Source organism: Pempheris klunzingeri, chromosome 4 (assembly GCF_042242105.1).
Source record: "Pempheris klunzingeri isolate RE-2024b chromosome 4, fPemKlu1.hap1, whole genome shotgun sequence".
In the NCBI taxonomy this organism is placed as follows: domain Eukaryota; kingdom Metazoa; phylum Chordata; class Actinopteri; order Acropomatiformes; family Pempheridae; genus Pempheris; species Pempheris klunzingeri.
In genome coordinates, this window is record NC_092015.1 from 16345726 (window position 1) to 16368542 (window position 22817).

Genomic DNA, 22817 nt, shown 5'->3' on the forward strand with positions numbered 1-22817 from the left:
ACACACACTCACACACACACACACACACACACACAACACACACACATTCACAATCTCTAATTAGTTGATAGCCATGTTACCTTAAGGCCACTACTCACACCTAAATGATACGTAGCTCTAGACCTTCGAGAATGATTCCTGGCTTCACAGACACTAAAACACTGCAGAGTTATAGTGGCCAATTCTGCTGTTCGTCATGCCTCAGTTGTGAGAAACAGCACTAAGAAAATACAACGTGGGCAAGCGTCTTATACTTGCATCTCACTGCAAACATGTAAACACAAACAGAGCAGACTGTTGCGGCTGGGTGTCTTCACCAACCAGCCCTCCACGACTCCTTAACTCAGGTTTTCACCCCACATAGGGACGAATGGATTTCAGTCTCTATTGACCGTGTTGGTTTTGAGTGCTCCTCTTCAATTCTTTTTCGCTAGTTGTCATCTCTGCTTCACAGTGAGGATGAACTCTGGCTGTAGTTTCTGAGTGTCAGTCTGCTGTACCTGGGCGAAGGGGGAGAGGGGGGAGGATGGGAGGGGACTGGAGGGAGACACAGACCCGTCTCTGAGATAGGAGAGCCGCTGCTAGACGCCAGGGAATCGCGGAAAGGCGACGGCGGAGTCAAAGCAATAAGCTCCTCTTCTAACTCCGCCCTCCTCAGAGGGGAGTCAGTGAGGCAGGTGATCAGGCCTCCTCGCATGGGGGAGAGAGAGGGGGAGGTCTGGGGGTGAGGCGGCAGGGGGTAAGGTGAATGAGGAATAGGGTGAACGAGACAGCCACCCCGGCTCCCCATGCTAGACTCGACGGGTGGAAGGGGCTGGACGTCAGCGTAGGTGGTGAGGGTCGGGGGCATCTGGATCTCACGGGGCAGCAGATACGGGTCAGTGGGGTGAGGAGAAGGAGGCGTGTGTTTGTGCGTGTGTGAGTGCGTCGGAGAGGACGACAGCATCATGCTGTTGAGCTCGGTGATGTTGGCGGTGAAGCGGTTTACCACACAGCTGATCTGATCCATCAGTGAACTCTGGGGTGGTCCTGGGTGATCGTCCACAACAACCAGATGACCGTCACTCCCGCCCATAAGAGAGGCGCTGCTGGTTGGACCGCAACTGCTGCCGCTGCCGCCGCTGCAAATACTGCTTGCGTACTGTGGGATACCAGTCATCTGAGGTTCCTCAACTAAGCCCGCCCCTAGCCTCTGGCTGACCGTGCTGATTGGTGAAGGCGTCTGCGGCCGGTATGTGATGGAGTAGCGCTCCTCCGCCTCAGCGAGCTCATACAGGGTCTTGTCTGCGCCAGAGTCAGGGTGAGTGGCCAGGGACGACAAGGAGGGGAGGGAGGGAAGAGGGATGTGTGGGGGCAAGTCACCCCCCCCACAGTAACGCTCTTCTGAAGTTTTGGAGAAGGGCTTGATGACGGCAGTCTGATTGTTCTCCTTCTTCTTGATGTGGAAGGACAGTCGCTGCCACAGGTGGTTGCCACGTGAACCGCTGCGCTCTGTCTGCGCCCAAGACACCGATTTACCGTTAGAGCTGAGAGCAGGAAGGAAGGAAGGAAGGAAGGAAGGAAGGAGGAAAGAGAGAAAAGAAAGAGGGGGCTGTCTTTAGTGCTTGGAGGTAGAATTACCACTTTCATTTAATTAGTAGTTTATTATTATTTTTGTCTGTTTGATCTGAGAAAACAAATTTAATTTGTTTTTGTCTACAACATTTCTAATTACATAAATGAGAAACAACAGTCACTTATTTATTTTCAGTTTAGACAAAAGTAAAAAGTAGTATTTTTGATTGTGTTCAGTGTTGTGTTTAGGTCCAGAAAAGGAGCGCTGACTTTCTATCTGGCAGCTGAATGAGGGCATCATAAGCATACTGGACATTATTTTGCACTTTCTGATAAAAGATTAATTAAAGTAATTTTTGTTCAGTATTCTATTCAGTGGATTTTGTTTGCAGTCCTAATTATCTAATATTATTAGGCATTCCAAATGTAATTAAATGTGATATTTTTTGTGACAGTAAGTGATTTTTTTAGCTTAAAATGATACTTTCACACTTGTTTCTCAGACAAATGTTAATTTATTGTGCCGTTCATTAACCTATCAAGTCTCTCCTGACGGCAACATCTCCTTGTTTAAGTATGCATTAAATAGGATTTGTCTACATAATGAAATTCTAATGTTGCAAAGGAAAGAAGACACTTAAACTTATTTTGTGGAGCAAATCTAAAAGCAGCCGTTAGTAGTCAATTAGCATTATGATTCAAACACTGAGAAGACATTACATAAACGGTGCCTGCTGTATATTAGTTCCAATTTGTTACCCTTGATGAGTAATGTCATTTAATAGATACAAATACATTCAAATGGAGCCTCGACTCAACCACAGATAATCAGTTTGACTTCATATGTGGAGTAATTTCATTACAATTAATTTTCTGTTCTATTTTTTTCCAAATGGTACATTCTTCATTTTTCTTTGTCAGGTTCTCTATTTTTCCCTCTCATACACTTTTCTCTGCTTCACATCAGTCACAGCGCTCTGCCCCCCCCCCTCTCCCATTTGCTCATCCTTTTGTCAGGTTAATTAGTGTGATTAATCTATAGTGGAACTTCTGATTAAACCTCACACCACCGTGTCTGTGGGTGAAAGGAACTGAAATCACCCTGAAGACATGCACACCCATACATGCATAGACTCTCTGATACTACACACCCACACATATACACACACACACACACACACACTGCATGTCCATACGCTCACGAACAAATGCTGCACATCTCGACCAGCACCTAGACATAAGCCGAGCTGTGATCGATCCATTTGATCCCATACGAGGAGTTTCTCACCGTGGCTTCAGAGGAAGGTAGGCCCAGACCAGACCTGCTAGCACGCTAAAGTAGTGCTTATCTTACATATATCGTATCCAGCTATAAGACTGATTTTAATGTCTGGTGAAAGTAAACCATGCACTTTTTGGCAGTGCAAACATTTGATTCACACATCAAATATTTCTTTCTTTTAAGTATTTCTTCTTCCCGCCCTGGTCTGTAGGTTTCATGTCTGTCTGCATCTGCTCAGACTACACAATGACAGCATCTCAAAGGCAACGGCTTCCAGCCCTGCACTGAAGAGATAGACAGGGCTGCCAATTACCACCACCCACAGAGGAAGATGGGACCAAAAGAGAGGGTGAAGGGAAGAGGAATAATAAGGAACGAAGATGGAAACACTCCTGACATTTCTCATAAGAACATGATTGAAATCTTGCTTGCCAAGCGGGGTCAGCTGGAGTAACCTGCTGACAAACGAAAATGTGTTCTTGTCTTTTTTTCTCCCTTTTCATTCCAGACAAGTGGCTGTGCGTCACTCTCTTTGTGTCGTTTGATCGGTTTCTTGTCACTGTAGATGACTTGTGGATGGCCTTAAGCTGGGTGTGAAAGTTATTATGTCTTTCCTTTCACACTATTCCATCAGCCTTTTCTCCTCTTTCTTTACCACCACCTCTGCTTTTCATTTCTCTGTTCATTCCCTCCATCCTTTCCTTTCTCTGTATTTGGATCTCTCTTTCCAATTTCCTCCTTACTCTCCCCTTCTCAGTTCACTCCTCTCTTTCTCCTTCTTTGCCATGTCTCCATTAGGCAATTGTCTGCAGTTCATGTTAGGGTCAGAAGAACAGTCAAGCAGACTCAAGGGAGTTCAGAGAATCAATCTCTCAGAGAGCTCGAACACACACACGAACACACACACACACACACACAAACACACACACACCATAAATAGTCTCAGAGTGGGGCCATTACAGAAATGGTGCTTTGGACTGTAACTGAGGAGTAACCTGGCATTAACCTGGCCAACAAGCCTCTAGTGTACACTAACACACACACACACACACACACACACACACACACACACACACAGCTTTACCTGAGTGTCTCTCCAGTAGAGCCTCTGCGCTTCCACAGGTTAATCAGACTAGAGGAACGGCTGGCGGCTGAGGAAGATTTGCCGTCTCCCACGTGCATGCGCACCACTGTGCTTGTGGTAAAGGCACTGCGCACGTTACGCTCCGGCTTGGCTAAAATGATGTACACCTAATATGAATAAAAGAAGATATATATTATTTAAATGGAGCAGTTCTAAAACAGAAATCCACTCAAACCACATTATGTCTGTCTACACAAAACTGTCTTTTAATAAATGCTGTTTTCAGAGGAGTGTTGAAGGCTGTCATTACTCATCTTTTTAATGTAAAACTAATGAAAATACATTTCTGGAAAGAAGCAGCAGCTATTTGTTTTTATTGACTGCATTTCTGCTCTGAGCACAAACTTTCTCCTTGAAGCCCCACAGGCATATCTATCTATTGTTAGTGGGAGAAACATGATATGCGATAATATTTTACATTAGATTTTTCAATTCAATGCGGGCATTTTGCAGAAATGTCATTTCAGGTTTCTAATTATTTATTCAAAAACGAAACTCGAACACTCACTTTCAGTTACATGGTGTTTACTGGAGTGCTGCCTGAGCATTAAAACTCTAATAACAGGGTTACTGTCAGACTGCCGATATGGTGCCAAGCAACATATTTTGGGGTACTTTATCATCACATTTAAGTACTCACATAACAAACCAAGTTGTGGCGTATTGCACTGACAGCTTGTGGATGTGGCAGGTGGAGCATGAAAAAGTAAATCAAACTTTCTTGGTTGTGGGAGGAGGATGTAAATATATCGTATGGGGACTGAACTGCTCTTGTACAAATAACACAGATTGCCTTAAATACTCAACGAGGTGTCCTGATGTATGAAAATAAAGAGGAAACATCCTGAATCCTCTATTACTGAGTTCATAAGTATTAGTGCTGCTGCTACGGTTACCTGCAGTTTAATATACCTAGTGCACTGATTTAGAATGATTACAATGGCAGTATGTTTGAAGTTTCCTAATGTTCAGCATTAATAGACAACTGGAGAAGCAGTCAGGTTAAAAATAAAAATGTATCTGAGGTTTAAAGCAGTAACTAAATGTTTAAGGGGATTGAAAAATGTGAAGAGATATATAAAGCAGAGTGGTGAATGGGTAAGAAGTAGAAGCATTCAGCCTTACCTTGGGTGCGAACATGCAGCACAGAGCCACAGTGGCACTCAGGCTGACACTGAAGCACATGGTGATAATTTTGTAGTTGGAGCCAAAGTAGATGGGTACAAAGGCCAGCCAGATAATACAGGTAGTGTACATGGTGAAGGCAATGTACTTAGCCTCGTTGAAATTAGCTGGGACGTTGCGGGTCTAGAAGAGAGAGAAAGTGTAAACAAATATTCATCCCGTTTATGTTATTGCTGTTAAATTGCTTTGTGTATTCTGCCTTAAATTTGGAAGACAAAACAAGACACTCTTAGCTTTTGATAATAGACCTTTACACAACCAGAACAGACACTGCCACACTACCTTTGCATTACCGTTAAAGATCTGGTGCTGACCTCACCACTATGTGCAAGTGAATTAGGTGAAACATGGGGTCATAGCCTCACACTACCACAGCGGTATTGGTTTTCTCTATTGCTCTGCTTCATTTGTGCAATATATTTCAGCTTTGTCTCCTCTTGCTCATTTTTCCTCTCCCACTCTACAGAAAATAGGCGGCTTTACTGCTGAGGAAAGGTTGTAGAGCACCCAACACAAACAGTGGTTCAATCATTGCTTTTCATGTTGTGCTTTTTATGTCTGTGCAAAACAGATTGAAGGAAGACATGTGCTGTACATACTACAAATTGAACATTTGTAGTGTTCCTACTCATGAAAACCTTTAGTTCCAACAACATGTGTCCTTAGAGCCTTGGATTTCAAGCAACCACTAATTGATCATTATGTCACTTATATTTTGATATTGTCATTTAAATCACTTTCAATACTGTGTCACAGAAAAGGCGAGTCATCACAAACCTTTGCATTTTTAAAGTAGTTACAAATCTTGAGCAAGTACCTTGAAGGCATAGAAGGTGCAGCTGAGGATGAGCAGACCATTGTATCCTAGCGGGGCAACCACGCCCAGGTTAGTGGTGTAGCAGATGAGGTTGACCTGGCGGATGCTGGGGTAGTCATGGATCACCTGTAGAGACAGATGTCGAAACAGGGCGTGCCAATAATGAACGCTTTTGCAACAAGCACCTTTTTTTCTTTCTTGTAAATATAAAAGAGTGGCATTAAAACGGATGAAGGGGAGCAGTTAAATTTCAATGCTAACTTGAGATGCCCCATTCTTTGGCAAATAATTACGAAAACGCGAGCACAGCCATAGAGCAGGATTGTTTAACTTCATTGGATAAAGGTGTTAGTAGTTCTAACAGTATGTGTTGACAGTGGTAGGCCGTTCATTTTACACCTGGGCCTTCAGTGGCGTCCTACCTGAATCAAACTAACTCTTAATACCATCATTATGACGTCACGGCTATAGAAACCATCAACATTATACAGAAAGGCAGTATAACAGGACGTTGCATCGCAGACAGGTATCTCATGCTGGAGAATGAATAACATCACTAAAGCAAGAAACCCAATTAAAAGAATTCAACAAGTCACCAAACACTCTAACCACCGACTCGGCTCCAAACACAGTCGTTCAGTTGCCAATACCAGGCATTCCCAGCAATACAATTTGTTCCTCGGAGCCTGTAAGCCGAGGGTACCGCTCGTAGTTGCTGACCTGAAAGTGGCGGACGAACCCTTTTCCCGGCTGGGACAGGCTTGCTAGCTTCGGGGTGGGCCAGCATTTCCTCAAAATGTCCAGCTTTTCTTGGAAAGTCCGCCTTGAAAATGGATTTCTAAGTAGATCTACGACCAAATTAACATCTTCTCCTCCGTCAACCATTGTGGGTTAAAAAAACTGCTATTAATACTTACGATTATGATAAAGTTTTAGCTTTACCAGGTCGCTACAGGTAAGAATCGCTAGCTTTGGCTAAGCTCTCTGACCATCCAATCAGAGGACGTGAAAATACTAACGTCATCGTACGCCTGCTAGAAGGCCCTGGGGTCACCAACTCGAAATCTGATTGGTTAAAGCAACAGTTTCATTGCGATGTATTTTAAGCTACGGGCGCCTGCACTTTTGATTCTGAAGGCCTCAGGGCAGATTTGTTTGACCTTGGCAACACATGGTGGCTGAAATATGATTGGATAAAAGCTCTAATATAGACATACAGGAAGGCTGGAAGCACCCCAGCCCAGAGACGCGCTATGAAATGAAGAGCATAGACTATTAGGAATAATCTAAAATGATTAATGGGAAAATATTAAAACGTAAATCAGTGATTCTGAGTTTAGGCCAGCAGAGAAGGCCTTGCTGGCCTTGATGGCCCACCACTGTGTGTTGATCTAGTAATACACCTATTACTATGTGTGCCAAATGGTCTTAAAAACATCTGCTGCTGTAACATGTGAATTTCCCCCTATGGGGGATCAATAAAGAAAGTCTAAGTCTAATGTAAAAGAAACAGACTCTTGGAGATAAAAGGCCTCATTATACTGTAACTTCATTCGTTAATTCATCGTTAATTTGTGTCTTTCAATCTGCTCTTAAGTGTATCTTTCAATGAGCCACTCTCCCACTCATAATGTAATAGCGACACGTAGACGCACACCTACACACACAGCTTACCGCAGGTGGCTCCATGAGGAAGAGAGCCACGATGATGCCCAGCTGCAGCAGTATGAGGAGGAAGGCAATGATGAGCTGAGCACAGGCAGACATGAAGCGAGGTTTCTTTGTGCAGATCTTCTTCTTGCTGCCTGCCAGGATCCGGGCGATGCGGTTTGTCTGGGGTCAGATTGCAAACACCATTGCCAACATCATTTTAATGAACTATATACTGGTCGTACTTCATCTATATTCTGGCCAGCTGTATTTCTACACTGCTGCCACTGTCCTAATGCAGACACTGCAAATAGGAGTCAAAATCAAGTGTTATGAGTCCAAGGTCGTTTCTTATGGGAAGGCTATTACAGTTCCCTGCCATCATGTAATCCTACCTCCCAGTTCCCTTAACCCGCACACCTAAAACCTCACATGACAGGGGTAGGATAGACCTATGCTCTGCTTCTGCTGTGATGGTACCAATACACCCTCGCTCACCATTAAGGAATGGTAGGGATTACAGTCTGCAGTATCAGAGGAATATGGCTTTGTTAGTTGCCCCTTTTTCTTTCTGATTAGGTCCACAGTTCTGCCTTCACCCACAGATGTATCCCTGCTGCTGACTCCCCAGCATCTGAAGCTGTTCTGTGGCTATTACCCGCAGAGGAAAGGCAGGTAAGCATAGATCTAATGACAGAGGTATTCAAAGACCTTGGAGGTAGCTCCTTTAGGTCTACACCCCTTAAAGCTGCTGCAACCTACATCTCATACATATTTCACAAATCCTGATGTCACTCCTTACCTTGGTGACGAGCGCAGAGTAGCTCATGGCAGGTGACAGGCCTATTCCCAGTCGCTGGAGGTAGCAGTGGATGATGTGGGGTTTGGCTATGAGGCTGAAGGTACACAGGTACCCCAGGCAGATCCCTGCCAGTATTATGTAGCACAGCTCTCTGCTGGAAGATTTCACCACTGGGGTGTCCCGGAACCTGAGGACATATGAACACGAATGTGAAAACATACACACATTCAGACATGCAGTAAGAATTTCAACACACACTTTCTCATCTTTTCTTGATCACTTTTTCCTAAGTGAGTTTATATAGCATCTAGTCCAACACTGCTTGCTTTGTTCTCCTCAGTTCATAAATTTTCGGAGACAGATGAAAGAACTGTTACCTGATGAAGACTGCGGTGACAAAGAATGTGGCCATTAGGCCGAGGCAAGCGAAGACGACAGCAGCAATGGGTTCAGGGTCTCCCCACCGCAGGTACTCCACTGGGATTGGGTCACAGCCTGGGGATACAAGTATGTGGAGATGCACTTCTTGAAACATAATAAATGACTTTCATTTGAATGTGTGTGAAGCACAGTCACTGGATAATGAGATTAAGGTAAGACTACCATACATTTGCCAAACATTCTCTCTCACTTCTCTTTTGTTTCCCTTTTAAATCAAGCTTTGGCCCACATGGGACTGTTATAAATGTTATGACTGAATGATTATCTAGTTATCATCAATCTGTGATCAATCCACTCTCAAAACATGAATGTTGTACCCAGTACTCAGCATGTCTCTTTCATCATTCACCTGTATTCCTTCCTTTCTTTCTTCTTGTTCCCTGTCATACAATCTTTATATGGTTTCTGTCACTCTCTTTTTCCTTGTAATGCCCTATCCATCACTCTGTCGCTCTCTTTCCCCCCTAATATTTCCCCTGTCTCTCTTCATCCTTATCCCTCCCACCTTTCTCCTTAATTCTCTCCCTCCCTCCATCTCTGTCTTCCTCCTGGGCACAGAGATAAAGTGTCATTAATTAAAGGGACAGTTCTAATTACGATCCATCTTAACGCTTGCTGAAATTATCAGTCTGGTTGGTCTAGACATACCATAGCAGCGCAGATGCACGTAGACTCTTTCTAAAACTTTATGTCCTTAAAAATCTCTCTATCTTGCTTTTTGTCTTCCTTTCTCTCTCTTTCTTTCATTTTCTGTTGCTCTTCTCAGTTGCTCTTAGTGTCTCTCTCTCACAAACAAACATACCTGTCCGTACAGTCCTACAAATCATACAGGGAGGAAGAGACAGAACGCTCATTAAAACAGACCTAAATAACTTAATGACTTTATTTTTAACATAGTCAATAATGGTTATCAAATCAGGGATGTGGCTAGGTCTAGAGGCAAAAACTGCAGCCTAATTGCTGAATGGGAGCCGAGGGACGATAGCAAACACACAGAAAATAAGCATTCTGCAGTGGATGCGCTTACATCACTGAAAACCTTGAAGTGTCATTTTAGTTATAATTGGATAAAAAAAAAAAAGTCATAATCTGAAACAGTGTAAAGTATTGAACTGGAGTGTGTATGAAACAGAATAATTAGTCCAATAATCTTATTGCAAGTCAGAAAATAAACAGTACATAAATAAGAGATAAAAGAAGACATAAAAATGGAGCAGTTTCACAAGAAATGCAACTGTTCAGCATCATGGAGGTAGTGCGTTTTCACGACATAGCAGAATTTTGAGAGACAAGAGCTACAGTAACTGTCCTGCCTAGTCATGAGGGGTGAGGACCACCCACCTGTAAAAATTCAGTGCGGGAGGAAACTGAAGAACTTGCTGAGAATTTAGCACCAATTAATCCTGCTATCATATATCTAGATGTTGGGGACAATAAATCCCAGTATATTTCCCGTGGTTTTCTCAGAACAGTCGAAAAGCGTTGGCTACGTGACCATTTTAATACTAAACGAGTTCACGGAATCTGCAGGAAATGGTGTCGTGGTCTGACCCTATGTCAACCTGGTGCATTAAGTCGAGGGGGGCTGTTTTGGGGGTTCAGTCAATATAAAGTTTTGAGGCAAACTCCTTCAAACATCCTCAGACTCAGACTGTGGAACTTTACCGATCACTGGAGAGGCTCAAATCCCAAAGCTAATCCTCCTTTTTTCTGCGCCTTTCACTCTCTCTGGCTGTTGCTTCTGCCAGAGCCTCTATTCATCTCTCTCTCTTTCTCTCTCTCTCTCTCTTTCAGAACCACTTTTCCTCTCTTTCTTTTTGTAAGTCACTTTGCTCTCGCTCTCTTTTTCTTGTTTTTGCTCTATTGCCGTCTCTCCTATTGCTTTCTATGGTTTTCACACCCACTGTACCTCTGTCCCTGCCAGCAGAGACCTTGCTCTATCTCCTCTATTCCCTCTGCCTCTTTATCTCTGCCTTTCTTCATCTTTCACATTTTTTCTCTCTTTTTTTGCAGCCTCAGGGAGGGAGATCAAAATGTCTGCTGGAAGAACAGGGCAAGCAGTTTGTTTACACCTCATTATAACTGTTCCATATTGCCCCGCTGGGGGACACACAGCACTTATTGTTGATGAAACAAGTCATATACACATACTCACACACATGAATACACACAAACTAATACATGGGTAACCCCAATCACACTTTCAATTCCTTATCTCCCTCTTTTTTCCACTGTCAACTTTCTCTTTGTCATTTTCTCACTCTTCGCTTCCTCTTTTAGTTTAAGGATGATTCTCTGAATTTTCAGCTCGATTCATGTTTTAATCATTGAGCTTGGTGAGGAGCTAGCAAGCAGTATAATGAGCAGCTGAAAGCATAACAAGGCAATATCCAACCGCTTCGAAAGCAATGGAGGGGAAATACATTTTCATTGCAACTGAAATGTGTTTGCATTGAAAGCTGCTCTTGATGCAGAATAATTAAAACACTGGTGACTATGTTGGTAACAAATTAAAGGGATGAGGGGGAGAGAGGGAAGGGAAAGGAAAGGAAAGGAAGGGAAGGGAAGACGGAGGATCATCCCTCAGTTTCTCTCTAATGTATCTGGTGCAGGATTTACTGTATAATAATACGCTGCAATGGCACACTGTATCCACGAAACACATCTATCCCATTCTACTAAGCATTATCCTTCCTTCAAGTAGCATCACTATTACTGCACTGATATTACAGACTTTTTATGCATGAGCATGGTCAAATACTGCTCTTACATGTGAACTTGTAGAGTTTCTCCTTAAGTATTTCCCTGGCAAAGTAGAAAGGTCTCTGAGATCGCATTCAAATGTTATAAATAAACACACAGTGACTGACCTGTGAGGTCATCAGTAGGCCAGGAGCCCAGTTCACAGGCTCGGCAGGTGTACTCGTCGAACACAAACTCATTTTCTTTACAGGGAGTGCAAGTCCAGCAGCAGCTCACCTCACCTTTACGAATCACCTGGGAGGGACAGAAAGCACAATGTGTGTGTCTACCTGTTCCTTTGTGTACTGCATGCCTCCAGTGACATACTGTCCGTGCCAACTCATGTGCACAGGCCACTATCTTACCTGGAACCTTTCTTTCCACTAATACTCAGAATGATAATGCCTCACAAACCAATCTTGCTCATTTAAAATAGGTAGCAAAAATGACATATAATCAGCTCAGCATAAAACGTACACGTACAGTAAATGTATGGTAGTATGGTAGATGTTGGAGTCACAATTTTGCAAGTAATTATCTTTTTAACCATCACTTACTGCAAAGTATGAGAACTATGTGAACTTTACGTACATAATGTAGCATGTAAATGTCAATGTAAAAATATAATTTTACCTTAATCTGTCCTTTGTCGCACGGTTCACTGCAGACTGACTTGATCATGGTGTCTTTGTTGGGCCAGATTTCATCATCATCTATCTTCAAACCTCTGTTGTCCCAACTGCCAACATTAATGTAGTCATAGTAGTCCTTCCCCATCTTTTTAAAATTCATTATTTCATACCTGTGGATATAAGGTATTAGTGAGCAGGTAGTCGTGTCATATTGGCCCAAAAGACCACACAAAAAAGAAACTCATGACAGCTTTGTTCAGTTACAGTGTGTACCTGCCAGGTGAATCTCCATTCTCATCGAATAAGATTCCCTCCCCTGACACGCCTGTGAAATTGGTTTTCATCAAGAAGTCCAGCAGTGTAGCACCATCTATAGGTCGCATGGCATCACATAGGCCCTTAAAATACATGAACAGTAATGTCATATTAACCAAAAATGTCCCAACGCACGGCTTTAGAAACATTGATACCTGTAAGTATTTTTGTGTGTACAAGCCACTTTGGAAATTGTATAGTAAGTACATAAAATATATATCTTCATATATGCTACTCAAACATGAATACTGTAATATGGGACAAACATGGACTAACATATCTTCTGTCTAAGATTCTGTCTTAAATTGTTTTGTACTTTGTACTCAATCTGAATTCCTCAATTGGCACATGTGTCATAAGTAACATTTATAAAGTATATGAAGTCATCCAATTTCCCATCTGTCACTTTCCCACATAAAATGGTCACCATGAAAACAAGATCAAGTATAATATGGCAGCAATACCCAGCTGGTACCTTCTTTTTGCCCCACCATTCCTACTCTCCTCCCCTTCATCCCTTTCCTTCACCTCCTTGGTTTGTCCTAGTATGTTTCTATATTCATCCATCAGAGCAGTTCCTACCTGATAGCCTGGGCAGAGTGCCCGTTGCATGTTATGCAGGCCATATGCCATCGAGTAGATGGCATTGATGACAAACCCCATCTTAGTGTCCTGTGCGTACTGCTGCCGAAGCGACTCTCGCTCTGCAGAGGTGGATGGGAAGAGTTGGGGTGGAGGGAGAATTGGGTTGGTGAGGAAGGATGAAAAAACAACGGCAGGTATATCTGAGAAACTCTTAATTTCCCTTCTTAGGTTTATGAAACACAGTGTGTTTTTTCCCCCAACATCAAAGGCTACTCTCTTCCCTCTCATTTCTTCTCATCGGCCACTTTCCACCTCCACATCTCATTCCTTTCTGGGTCCTGTTCGCTTGTATTTCATGTCTCATTTCATTAGAATACATGAGACATGACTCTCTTTGATGCAGCTCTCACACACGGTTTTGCGTATGAATGGAGAGAATGAAACAGAGAGAGAAAGACGGCGGGAGACGAATACAAAGAAATAAAGGGAGGGAGCACTCACAGCCACAAGGGGTATCTGCAGATGAACCAGAAAGCTGTGTGTATCCATATGATATGTGTGTAGGTGTGTTGGTGTGTGTTCAGCTGTCTGTTTGTATGTTTTTTGTGTGTATGTTATTTGCATTGATAGTGGCCATTATGAAAGTCTATCAATAAAAATGCAGATTGGTATAGTCTGTTATATTGACCCAAACAATGCAGCCTCTCTGTCTTTCTCTGAACACCAGACAGTTGTTGTCAGAAGTACAGTACAGCTGTAACTCAAAGACCCTCTCCGTACTATGTCCACACTCATTGCTAATACATTTCAGGTTTTATCCCTATTTGTCTCAAAGGACTTCACAATCAACAACTGAAACATGTAGCTAATAATAACTCATGAGAGAAAATTGTGCAAAATTACTGCTGAATGTTCTATTTTAGTTGTCTCTCTCTCTCTCTCTCTCTGTTTATTTGTGTTTATACTCACTGCTACAGGTGCGGTTGTATTTGCTGCTCTCCTGTGGGTGGCCTTTCAGGCGACAGTGGAAACGATGCTGCCAGAACTCTGGAAACCAGGGGTTCCTGAGGTTGTTTTCAGGACGAAGTTTAAGGTAGTAATCATCAAACCACTTGACATCGGCCGACTGGAGCTTGATGGTTATACCACCTGCCGCTTCCTTAACATAGCCATCTGTTACATCATAGCGGTCCGCCCATCCATCACTGCAAAGAAAAACATGGAAGGCAAGTAGAAAAGCTTAGCAGGCCCCATCACTTTATCTGTGAGAATGAAAATACCTGGTCTACTACCTCAAAATCAAAACAAAAGTTGCATTGTTTCGGGCTAACTTTCAGGATAACTTAGTTGGATATTTTATACCTTTCAAACATCAATATTTTGGGACAACACTGGGGTGGAACTATGGTGACATATTGATTTTTGAGTGCTGCTATCATAATTTATGGCTGAAATAATGGAGCTGACTCAATGACAATTTGGACTGCTCGAATAAGCCTCACAGTCTAATGTAATATCTAAAAGGAGCCCTCTCGCAGGTGTGCTGTCTGGTTATGGCATTATTTAATCAGCAATGCTTTATAGAGCCAGCCCCTATAGGATTTAAAACTGGTGGTTGGTATAATCAATCTGATTAGCTGAGCATGTACAGCACATGCAAATTATAATTTGCTGAGATGCAAAGTTGATTGGGTCAGCCTTTAGAGCCCATTAGAGTGCTGAGCTTTGTTCACAGAGCTGTAATTACAACACACAGCTGTGGTGTGTGTGCAGTGACCAGCTGACATGCCTGTTATTGGATGAAGTTTAATGTTTGGGATGAAAGTTGAAGTGCGGGGGCATCAATTGATATACCTGTATCACATGGGCACAGGCAGGCGCAGGCAGGCGCGCGCGCACACACACACGCGCACGCACGCACGCACGCACGCACGCACGCACGCACGCACGCACGCACGCGCACACACACACACACACACACACACACACACACACACACACACACACACACACACACACACACACACACACACACACACAGGCAAACGCACAAAACACAAGACATTTAATTGGCGAGTGCTCCAGTTTCTTCAGTTGAAGGCACAAATAAAGAGAATAAAGAGAATGAGAAACAGAGAGGGAAGAAGAGTGAGCGACGGAGAAGCAGAAATAGCAAATCAGGGAGAAACAGTGAAATGAGGCACAAACGATGATTAGCAGAGAGTCAGAGGACATGTGGGAGGGAACTCTTAGATCATTGTGGGCAATGTCCAAAATTCATCATATCGCTGACAAATAGGCATAAACACTATGCGCGCGCGCACGCACACACACACACACACACACACACACACACACACACACACACACACACACACACACACACACACACACACACACACACACACACACACACACACACACACACACACACACACACACACACACACACCAGCCGGGTGCTGAGATGATCTAGGTCAAATGGAGTATTTTGGCTGCAGCTCAGCAGTCATGCCCCGTCAGACACCAGCAAGACGAATAGAACTACCTCACAACACACACGGTAAACTGTGGAGACATATCACCGTGCTTTGCTTTTGGGGGGACATTTTAGGTTTACTGCTCCTCAAGGAAGCACAGATGGCACAGCGAATGTGTTCGCGTGTGTGAGGGAGAGATAAAGAGAGGAAGAGAAGAGAAAGAGAGACTGTGGATATGAATGACAAATCTTCTCTCCTCCTTTCAAAAGTACTGCCAACGTGGCCTCAAGCAAGACAATGGTCCTCAGCTCTTCCAGTGGAAATTCTGGTTTCTTTCTTTTCGCTCTCTCTTCTTCTCTTTCTCTCTCTGAGCCTCCAGAGAACAAAACTCATTTTCTCCTACAGCAGTCCTTCCAGCCTCAAACTGATTGGAGACTCAAAGTGTTTGTGTGTGTGTGTGTGTGTGTGTAAACTGTCTCCTCTCTGCCACCATTTGTGCCTCTCTAACTGCCCCTCTTTGTCTTTCTTTTTGCCGTACTTCTTGTCACCCGCTGCCTCTGAGCTGTGGTCATAAATCATGGTGGAGGCATTTCTAGATGGCTATCCATTCATTACATGACAGACTGTGCCTGTAACTATCCACATAAATATGTGGAAATATGTGATGTGTGTGAATGTACAGTGACACACTTGCATGGTGGGATCTGTCACCAGCGTGTGTTTGGCTTGTTGTCATAGACGAGAAACATTACTAGTGGACAGAGACTGACTAATAAGCACTAATAGCATTAATAAGCATGCACTGACTTCTTTCGGTTATAGAGGACATGAGATATGTTTCAGAAAATCTAGGTGTTGCATAGAAAATAAACCTAAGTGGGATAATTAACTGGACAGAACACAATTGCTAAACAAAATTATCTTGTCTTTTTTTATTATGAATTACTGGCTAAGTTTACTTCTTTGGGCCTTCAGAAATTTGACCCATAGATCTACCACTTAATGGGTCACAAGTCAGGCAGGTTGGGAACCACTGGTTTATCTGACACCTGAGTTTATATCCATGGACATTATTTCGTAATTTCAAGTGAACAACTTGAACGCATCACAACATTATATGTGGTAACACTGAGTTACTTATGTTATCTTATGCACTATCAAGATAAAAGTAAATGCCTTGATGACTATTTCAACAACAACACTGAATTTGGTACGTTACCTTTCATTGACCTGACTGGATGATTCTTATCACATATTGCTCTACATTATATTTTGCATCGACTTGAAGCCATCTATCTGTAAAACGAGTCTTGTAGATAAAAAATGAACCAGTTGAGCTTGAAATAGTTTTTGAACACTGACTGCTTTAACTTTTAGAGATCCACAGAGATGCTGCACAAGCCATTGATTGCTTTTGTCTCAGGTGACATGTAAATAAAGTAAGAAAATCAGCAAAGAAAAAAATAAAGACAAAATCAAAGAGATTGACAGGCAGAGGCAGTGAAAACAGATTCAGAAGTAAACAATCAATGATCATTAATCAGTGTTGCCTGTCAATAGATTTCTTTTTTTCCTGTTTTCTCTCTCTATCCGTCTCTTTCATCCTCTCTCATTAACACCTTCAGCTTTCCCTTGAGCCCCTTCGTTCTGATTTCCTTCCTCCAACTCTGTCACATTCCACTGCATCCATCAATACGTCCATTTTCCCCCCATTTTCTTTTCATGCACACAACACAAACTAACTACAATATCACAGTCATACACATGCCCAGTATGCTACTTCTCCCTCTGTCCATATCGGTTTGTTTGTTTATTATAGTGTCTGTGATCAAATATCAGAACTTTAAAAAAAAAAAAAAAAGACGCTTTGCCTTGATGAAAAAATATGCAGTCTTAAATCAACAATTCTGTAATTGCCCTTTCAGGTACTAATTTGTTTATTTAGCGCTCCAGTTCAATCACAGAAAATCTTATTTGCTCTGTTCACCATCTTGCACAAACACCAAAGGGAATGTGATTTTAATAATTTCCCAGTTAGCACAATAACTTCTACATGCTGGAACAACAAACAAAAATACTTTTCCTTCTGAATCCCATACATGAAAATCAGTGACCGGTCTCATGGTTTGTTTCTAAGCACTGCTGTGCTTAATTAGACAATGTATCATAAAGTTCCATATTTAAACTATATATTATATCATGATGCCTGCAAAATATACATCAATAATATCTTACATGTAAGGCATGACAGTACTCACTACAGTCTTTATCTGCACCTGTTTCTTGGGGACTCGCCTGGCATCAAAGTGGCCTGTAAGGCACTACAGGGGTTGAATGTTACTGCATCAAACTGCAATTTTGGCGTCACGACTGAACACAGTGCTAAAAATAGGCCTTTTTAAATAACTGTACCACAAGAAAAAAAATAAAATGTATCTGCAAATGTGCAGTTGGTAATAAGCGCTTCAAACTCAAACCATTTATCAAGGCTGGAAAACATGCTGAGCAGTCTTTCAGTGTGACTTACAACGTTAATTTAACTTAGGAATATTACCTGCTCTTGCCAGAGTGTGCCATGGTTTCCTAATGAGCAGTAGCATATTCAGCTACAACACTGCACCTCTTGAACAAGAACATTAGTAACCTCTTAGTAGACTGACCCCGTTCAATTACAAAGTGTCAATACATCATGGTGGGGAGTACAATGTTTTAAAAGGGATGAGAGGAGCTTATGTGATTGCCGATGACTGAATGTAGCCCCTATTACACCCACTGATAATGCATGATAATTGATTCCTTCCAGTCCCGCCCCATTTTCAAACACAGTGCAGGTGCACTACATGGCTCCAACTGCAAAAATAGCAAAGGTGCACTTGTGAGCCCTCTGCATGCAGTACATATGAGGGAGCTTTGCACTCTTTGCAATTCAAAAGACTACAGTCTATAGGATCTCGAGTGCTGTATGGTGTTGTTTGAACCATACAACATATACACACAAAAATAGACCGAGATGTTTACTGATCAAAATTTATAGGATGTAACTGTGTGGGTGATGTTGCCACAAGAAGAAGGCTTTAGAAGAAGTCTTTAGGGTAAATGTATAGATCATGAGACAGCAAAAAGAATGTGTGTGTGCACATGTATATGTATAGGAGGGGGGAAATGCTCGTCTTGGTGTGTGTGTCAAAAATCAGGCTGATCAATTACTCACTTTATTCTTGATCAAATAACTGTTCTTAATGACATCCTGGTTCTCGCTCTCTTTCTGCCTCTCTCCACATGTCTAGGAGCCCAAGGCCGTTGCCATGGTTTCCAGCCCACGCTCAACCTGCTGTCTGTACTTTGTGTCTCATTAGAGCACACTGGATTTTAAGTGTATGCACACACACACACCCACACACACCCTCTCTCACTAAGGGGGGTGAAAAGGGTCACGGAGGACGACAGACACACGCACATACGCTCGTGTGATTATTTGCCAAAAGTCACACGTGTATATGTTCGTGCGCATGTGTGTCATTAGCACAACTTGGCCATGTAGACACGCATGTGCACGTTTGACTCCGAACACACAGGCGTGCATGTGTACGTACAGCTGTGTCCTGTGACATCCTGTGACTGCACATGCACACATACATGCATGTGCACATGTGACTGTTAGCAGTCAGGTTTCAGCTGCTGCGCAGGTCTACAGAACCCAACATCTGCAATTCAAATCCCACCTCAAGCATATTTTCTTGAGCTTCAGAATCACTGTTATTGCATTTTTCCATCATGCTGCATAAGGACATGATTCTGTCGAAGTCAGCTACGTTTTTTTTTTTTTTACTTTAGTGAAGTTCTCTGTTTCATTGCCATGGCTACGGTGGAGCACGATAGATCAGCAGCTGGTAGCTCCTTCAACTTCACTACATTTTTGTTTTTAACTGTTTTGATGTGAAGTAAAAGATGTTGAAATTATAATAAAGCTACATAACTGACAATAACATATAAAAATCAATAATGAATCATACTAGGCTATTAATGTGATCCATATTTAGACAAACAGCTAGTTTTTTCCTGCCTCCGTGATAACCGTGGTTGCTTGTTTTTAGCAGCTTAAGCCCGTTAAGAGTTGTGCACATGCAGTTGTGTGAGTGACACACAAACGCACATACATACTAGGAGTGTAAATCACAAGTTTCACCATGATGACGTTCCTTCATCCTAAAATAATTTCTGAAGCATTTGTGAATGGTGTGATGTTACTACCTAGTGTAAAGAAAAAAAAAAACCCACAAAGTGAGCCGGGGGAACCAGCGTACCTGAATAGCAGAATCTCACTCGCCTCACAAATCCCATGTGATACATGCAAGTTGGTTATGAATCAACATTTACACTCACCATTTGTGAACTCTCTTCGCCTTAATGTTTGGTGCATCTATGTGCTGGTTTTAGCTCAGACAGAGCGTCCATCAAGCTAGCAGCAACACATGAAACAGTCAAACAGTCTGTAAAGTTTCAGATTTCTCTGAACTCCAGAATATTTCAACACTGCTGATTTAAATATCCCTGCCATCCTTTCTTGACTGCTTGCCATTAACTGCCAGGTGTTAACACTGTAATGTCATGTTGCAAAACAAAGGCTTATTTTAAAGATGAAAATATTGATCGATGTGTTCACTTTGCATCAATGCTGTTGGATCATTGAATAGATACATCAGTCCAGATCAGTGGATCATTACACTCATATTACATACACACACGTGGGACTTTACTTTCTTTCGGTCTCTCTTGCTGGAGGAGGTCACAGATAAAGGAAGCCTAAACAGCATGCTTTCACATACATTTACTGAGCGATGGAGCAGGAGAAAAAGAGAGAGGAGGGTGTTTTCTTCAGGTCTGAGGGTCGCTTGGCACACCACGGAGAGACTTTTATGTTGAAAATACTTTAAAAGAGCATTTTGCATAATGTGGGGTCTTTCACATTAGACAGACTGACCAATATTGGAAATTCTATTTGCATAATAGTACAGTATGTCAGTGTTGTAGGCCAGTGCACTACCTTAAGCAGAACTTTTACAAACCTATTCTACATACTGGGGCCTGGGGCAATTGCCTTTCCATTCTGTTCATTCAAAGTATAAATAGAAACTGGAACTCATTTGCAAGTGATTATTAATGTTTCTTTCTTGGTTATGAATCCATCTCAAGCAGGAAGTTTTGACTCTTTGAATTCCAGCATAGGTCTGCCTTATGGATTTGGTTAAAGGAAAATTAAATACACTAAAAAAAAATGTATACTTGATGCAACATTTTCAGATGTATTTAAGATTCAAAATGTTATCACATCTGATTATCTTCCAGACTCCTTTCCATGTCTCTATACATTTTTGGAACCATACAAGTTGGGTGAACTACAAATTTTCATTCAAGTTGGTAACATTTTTAACTTAAGCATTTATGCCTGCACTTATTTGCATTTAGAGTGAATCCTCCTCTGTTTGCCTCATCGTTCCATTGACTTTGCTTGCATTTGTGCAGCACCAAAGCATTGCTGTGCATTGTAAAATTGAGTGGACTACAAAACTTGACCTTATGTATATTTGCTTTGAAAATTGGTTGTTGCAGCCAGATTCATACATCTCTTCTTTATCTCCATTTGGCCATTCTTATCTTTCCTTATTCAGTTTAGTTTTATGGAGATAAGGATCTGGAAAACAAGGTGATTTGTTGTATAAAACTGAGAATGGAAACTGAAAACAGTCTTTTAAGCTGAACTACGAATAATACATTTTCCAGTTCCACAATTTATGAAAGTATTGCGTCTGTATCACACTGTGTGCTTTCAGTTTTAAATCAAACCAAATCAAGTGCTGAACCAGGCCGCCATTACTGACCATTTCATCTGAATTAAAGTGAGTTGATAATATTTGATCAGTGAATGAACTGCAGTGTTTAGGGAAGCACAGATTAAAGTAAACGTTCATTTAAATGATCATTTCTCTGTCACACATGCTGTGCTTGGTCACGATACAGTTGTAGATCCTTTGGCAAATGAAAACTTGCCAGTGTTTGATGAGAGAGTGGAGAGCGGAGGCATGCATTTCAATTTCAGAGTTGTTATGTTAGGGTACAAATTTAACAAAAAGCAATTTCCCCCTGGGGATTATTAAAGGAACTCTGATTCTGATTCTGAAATTTGGATTGTTTTGTAATTATCGTAGATTAGTTTAGCTCTGCAAAATGAGGTCAAAGATTGTATTGTATTGTATTGGCAAAATATTTGAAGCTGATCTCAAGCTGCCCTGCCAATAGGTCACTTTAGAAATTAATGTCTGGGTTCAATAATAACATGCAACCCGACCCCAACCCACCCACTCTGTAGCTGCCATGGCAACCTGGCAGAGACTGTAGATGAGCATCTGCTGCTTATAACCATACTGCACACACACACACACACACACACACACCAGCAGTCCACCAACCAAACCTGACAGCATTAATTAGCTGGACAGACAACACAAGTGGGGAAACTGAACACAGGGCATATACAAACAGACGGTTACAATCTGACAGAGCAGAAAAAATGGAAAATTGAGGGGAAAAAATAATGTGAGCTGCTCTGCATGCCTGTGAACATCAAGAGCTTGAGTGCCATCAGCCCAACAGCTGTCCATGCACAAGCTTTGCTGTCAAAATTCAAAAACGAGAAGATGGTGTGAGTTTTGTTATTTAATTTGCTTAAAATGCTGCATAAGCCCTCATTTAAGTCGCGGTAGCTGAAAGCTCCCCAGGCACAGCAACAGTGGCAATGCCCTGCTTAAAATCAGTGAATAAGCAGAAAGTCCATTTGATGATCCAAAGTATTCAGATAGAAAACAATCAAAAGTCACAGTAGACATTATGAAGATTGCTAAACAGTTTTTTCACACACATACACACCATTCAGTAGAAGATGAGTTCTTTGGCGAACCAATGTGTGTATATATATATATATATATATATATATATATATATATATATATGTGTGTGTGTGTGTGTGCGTGTGTGTGCGTGCGTGTGTGTTTACTCTCACACCTGACTGCATCCAGACAAAGACCCCAGCTGGAGGAGAATAATGTCTGTTATCCACACTCATCCTCTTCCATCTTTCTTCCCTTGTACCCACTTTCTATTTCATTCTCCACCCATACCATCCTTCTATGT

General features: G+C 42.1%; 1 protein-coding gene across 1 annotated transcript in view; it reads right to left on the reverse strand.

Moving 5' to 3' along the window:
• Nucleotides 1–448: 448 nt before the first annotated feature.
• grm5b (glutamate receptor, metabotropic 5b) overlaps nucleotides 449–22817 on the reverse strand; it is a 56895-nt gene continuing 34526 nt past the window's right edge. Inside the window, exons 6-17 of the mRNA XM_070828710.1 lie at nucleotides 14119–14354; nucleotides 13147–13268; nucleotides 12523–12647; nucleotides 12251–12419; nucleotides 11746–11872; nucleotides 8812–8929; nucleotides 8435–8621; nucleotides 7657–7815; nucleotides 5983–6108; nucleotides 5106–5288; nucleotides 3921–4087; nucleotides 449–1526 (exon numbers count right to left, since the gene is read on the reverse strand). Coding sequence (XP_070684811.1) covers nucleotides 449–1526; nucleotides 3921–4087; nucleotides 5106–5288; nucleotides 5983–6108; nucleotides 7657–7815; nucleotides 8435–8621; nucleotides 8812–8929; nucleotides 11746–11872; nucleotides 12251–12419; nucleotides 12523–12647; nucleotides 13147–13268; nucleotides 14119–14354 — 2797 coding nt within the window. The remainder of the gene's footprint in view (nucleotides 1527–3920; nucleotides 4088–5105; nucleotides 5289–5982; nucleotides 6109–7656; nucleotides 7816–8434; nucleotides 8622–8811; nucleotides 8930–11745; nucleotides 11873–12250; nucleotides 12420–12522; nucleotides 12648–13146; nucleotides 13269–14118; nucleotides 14355–22817) is intronic.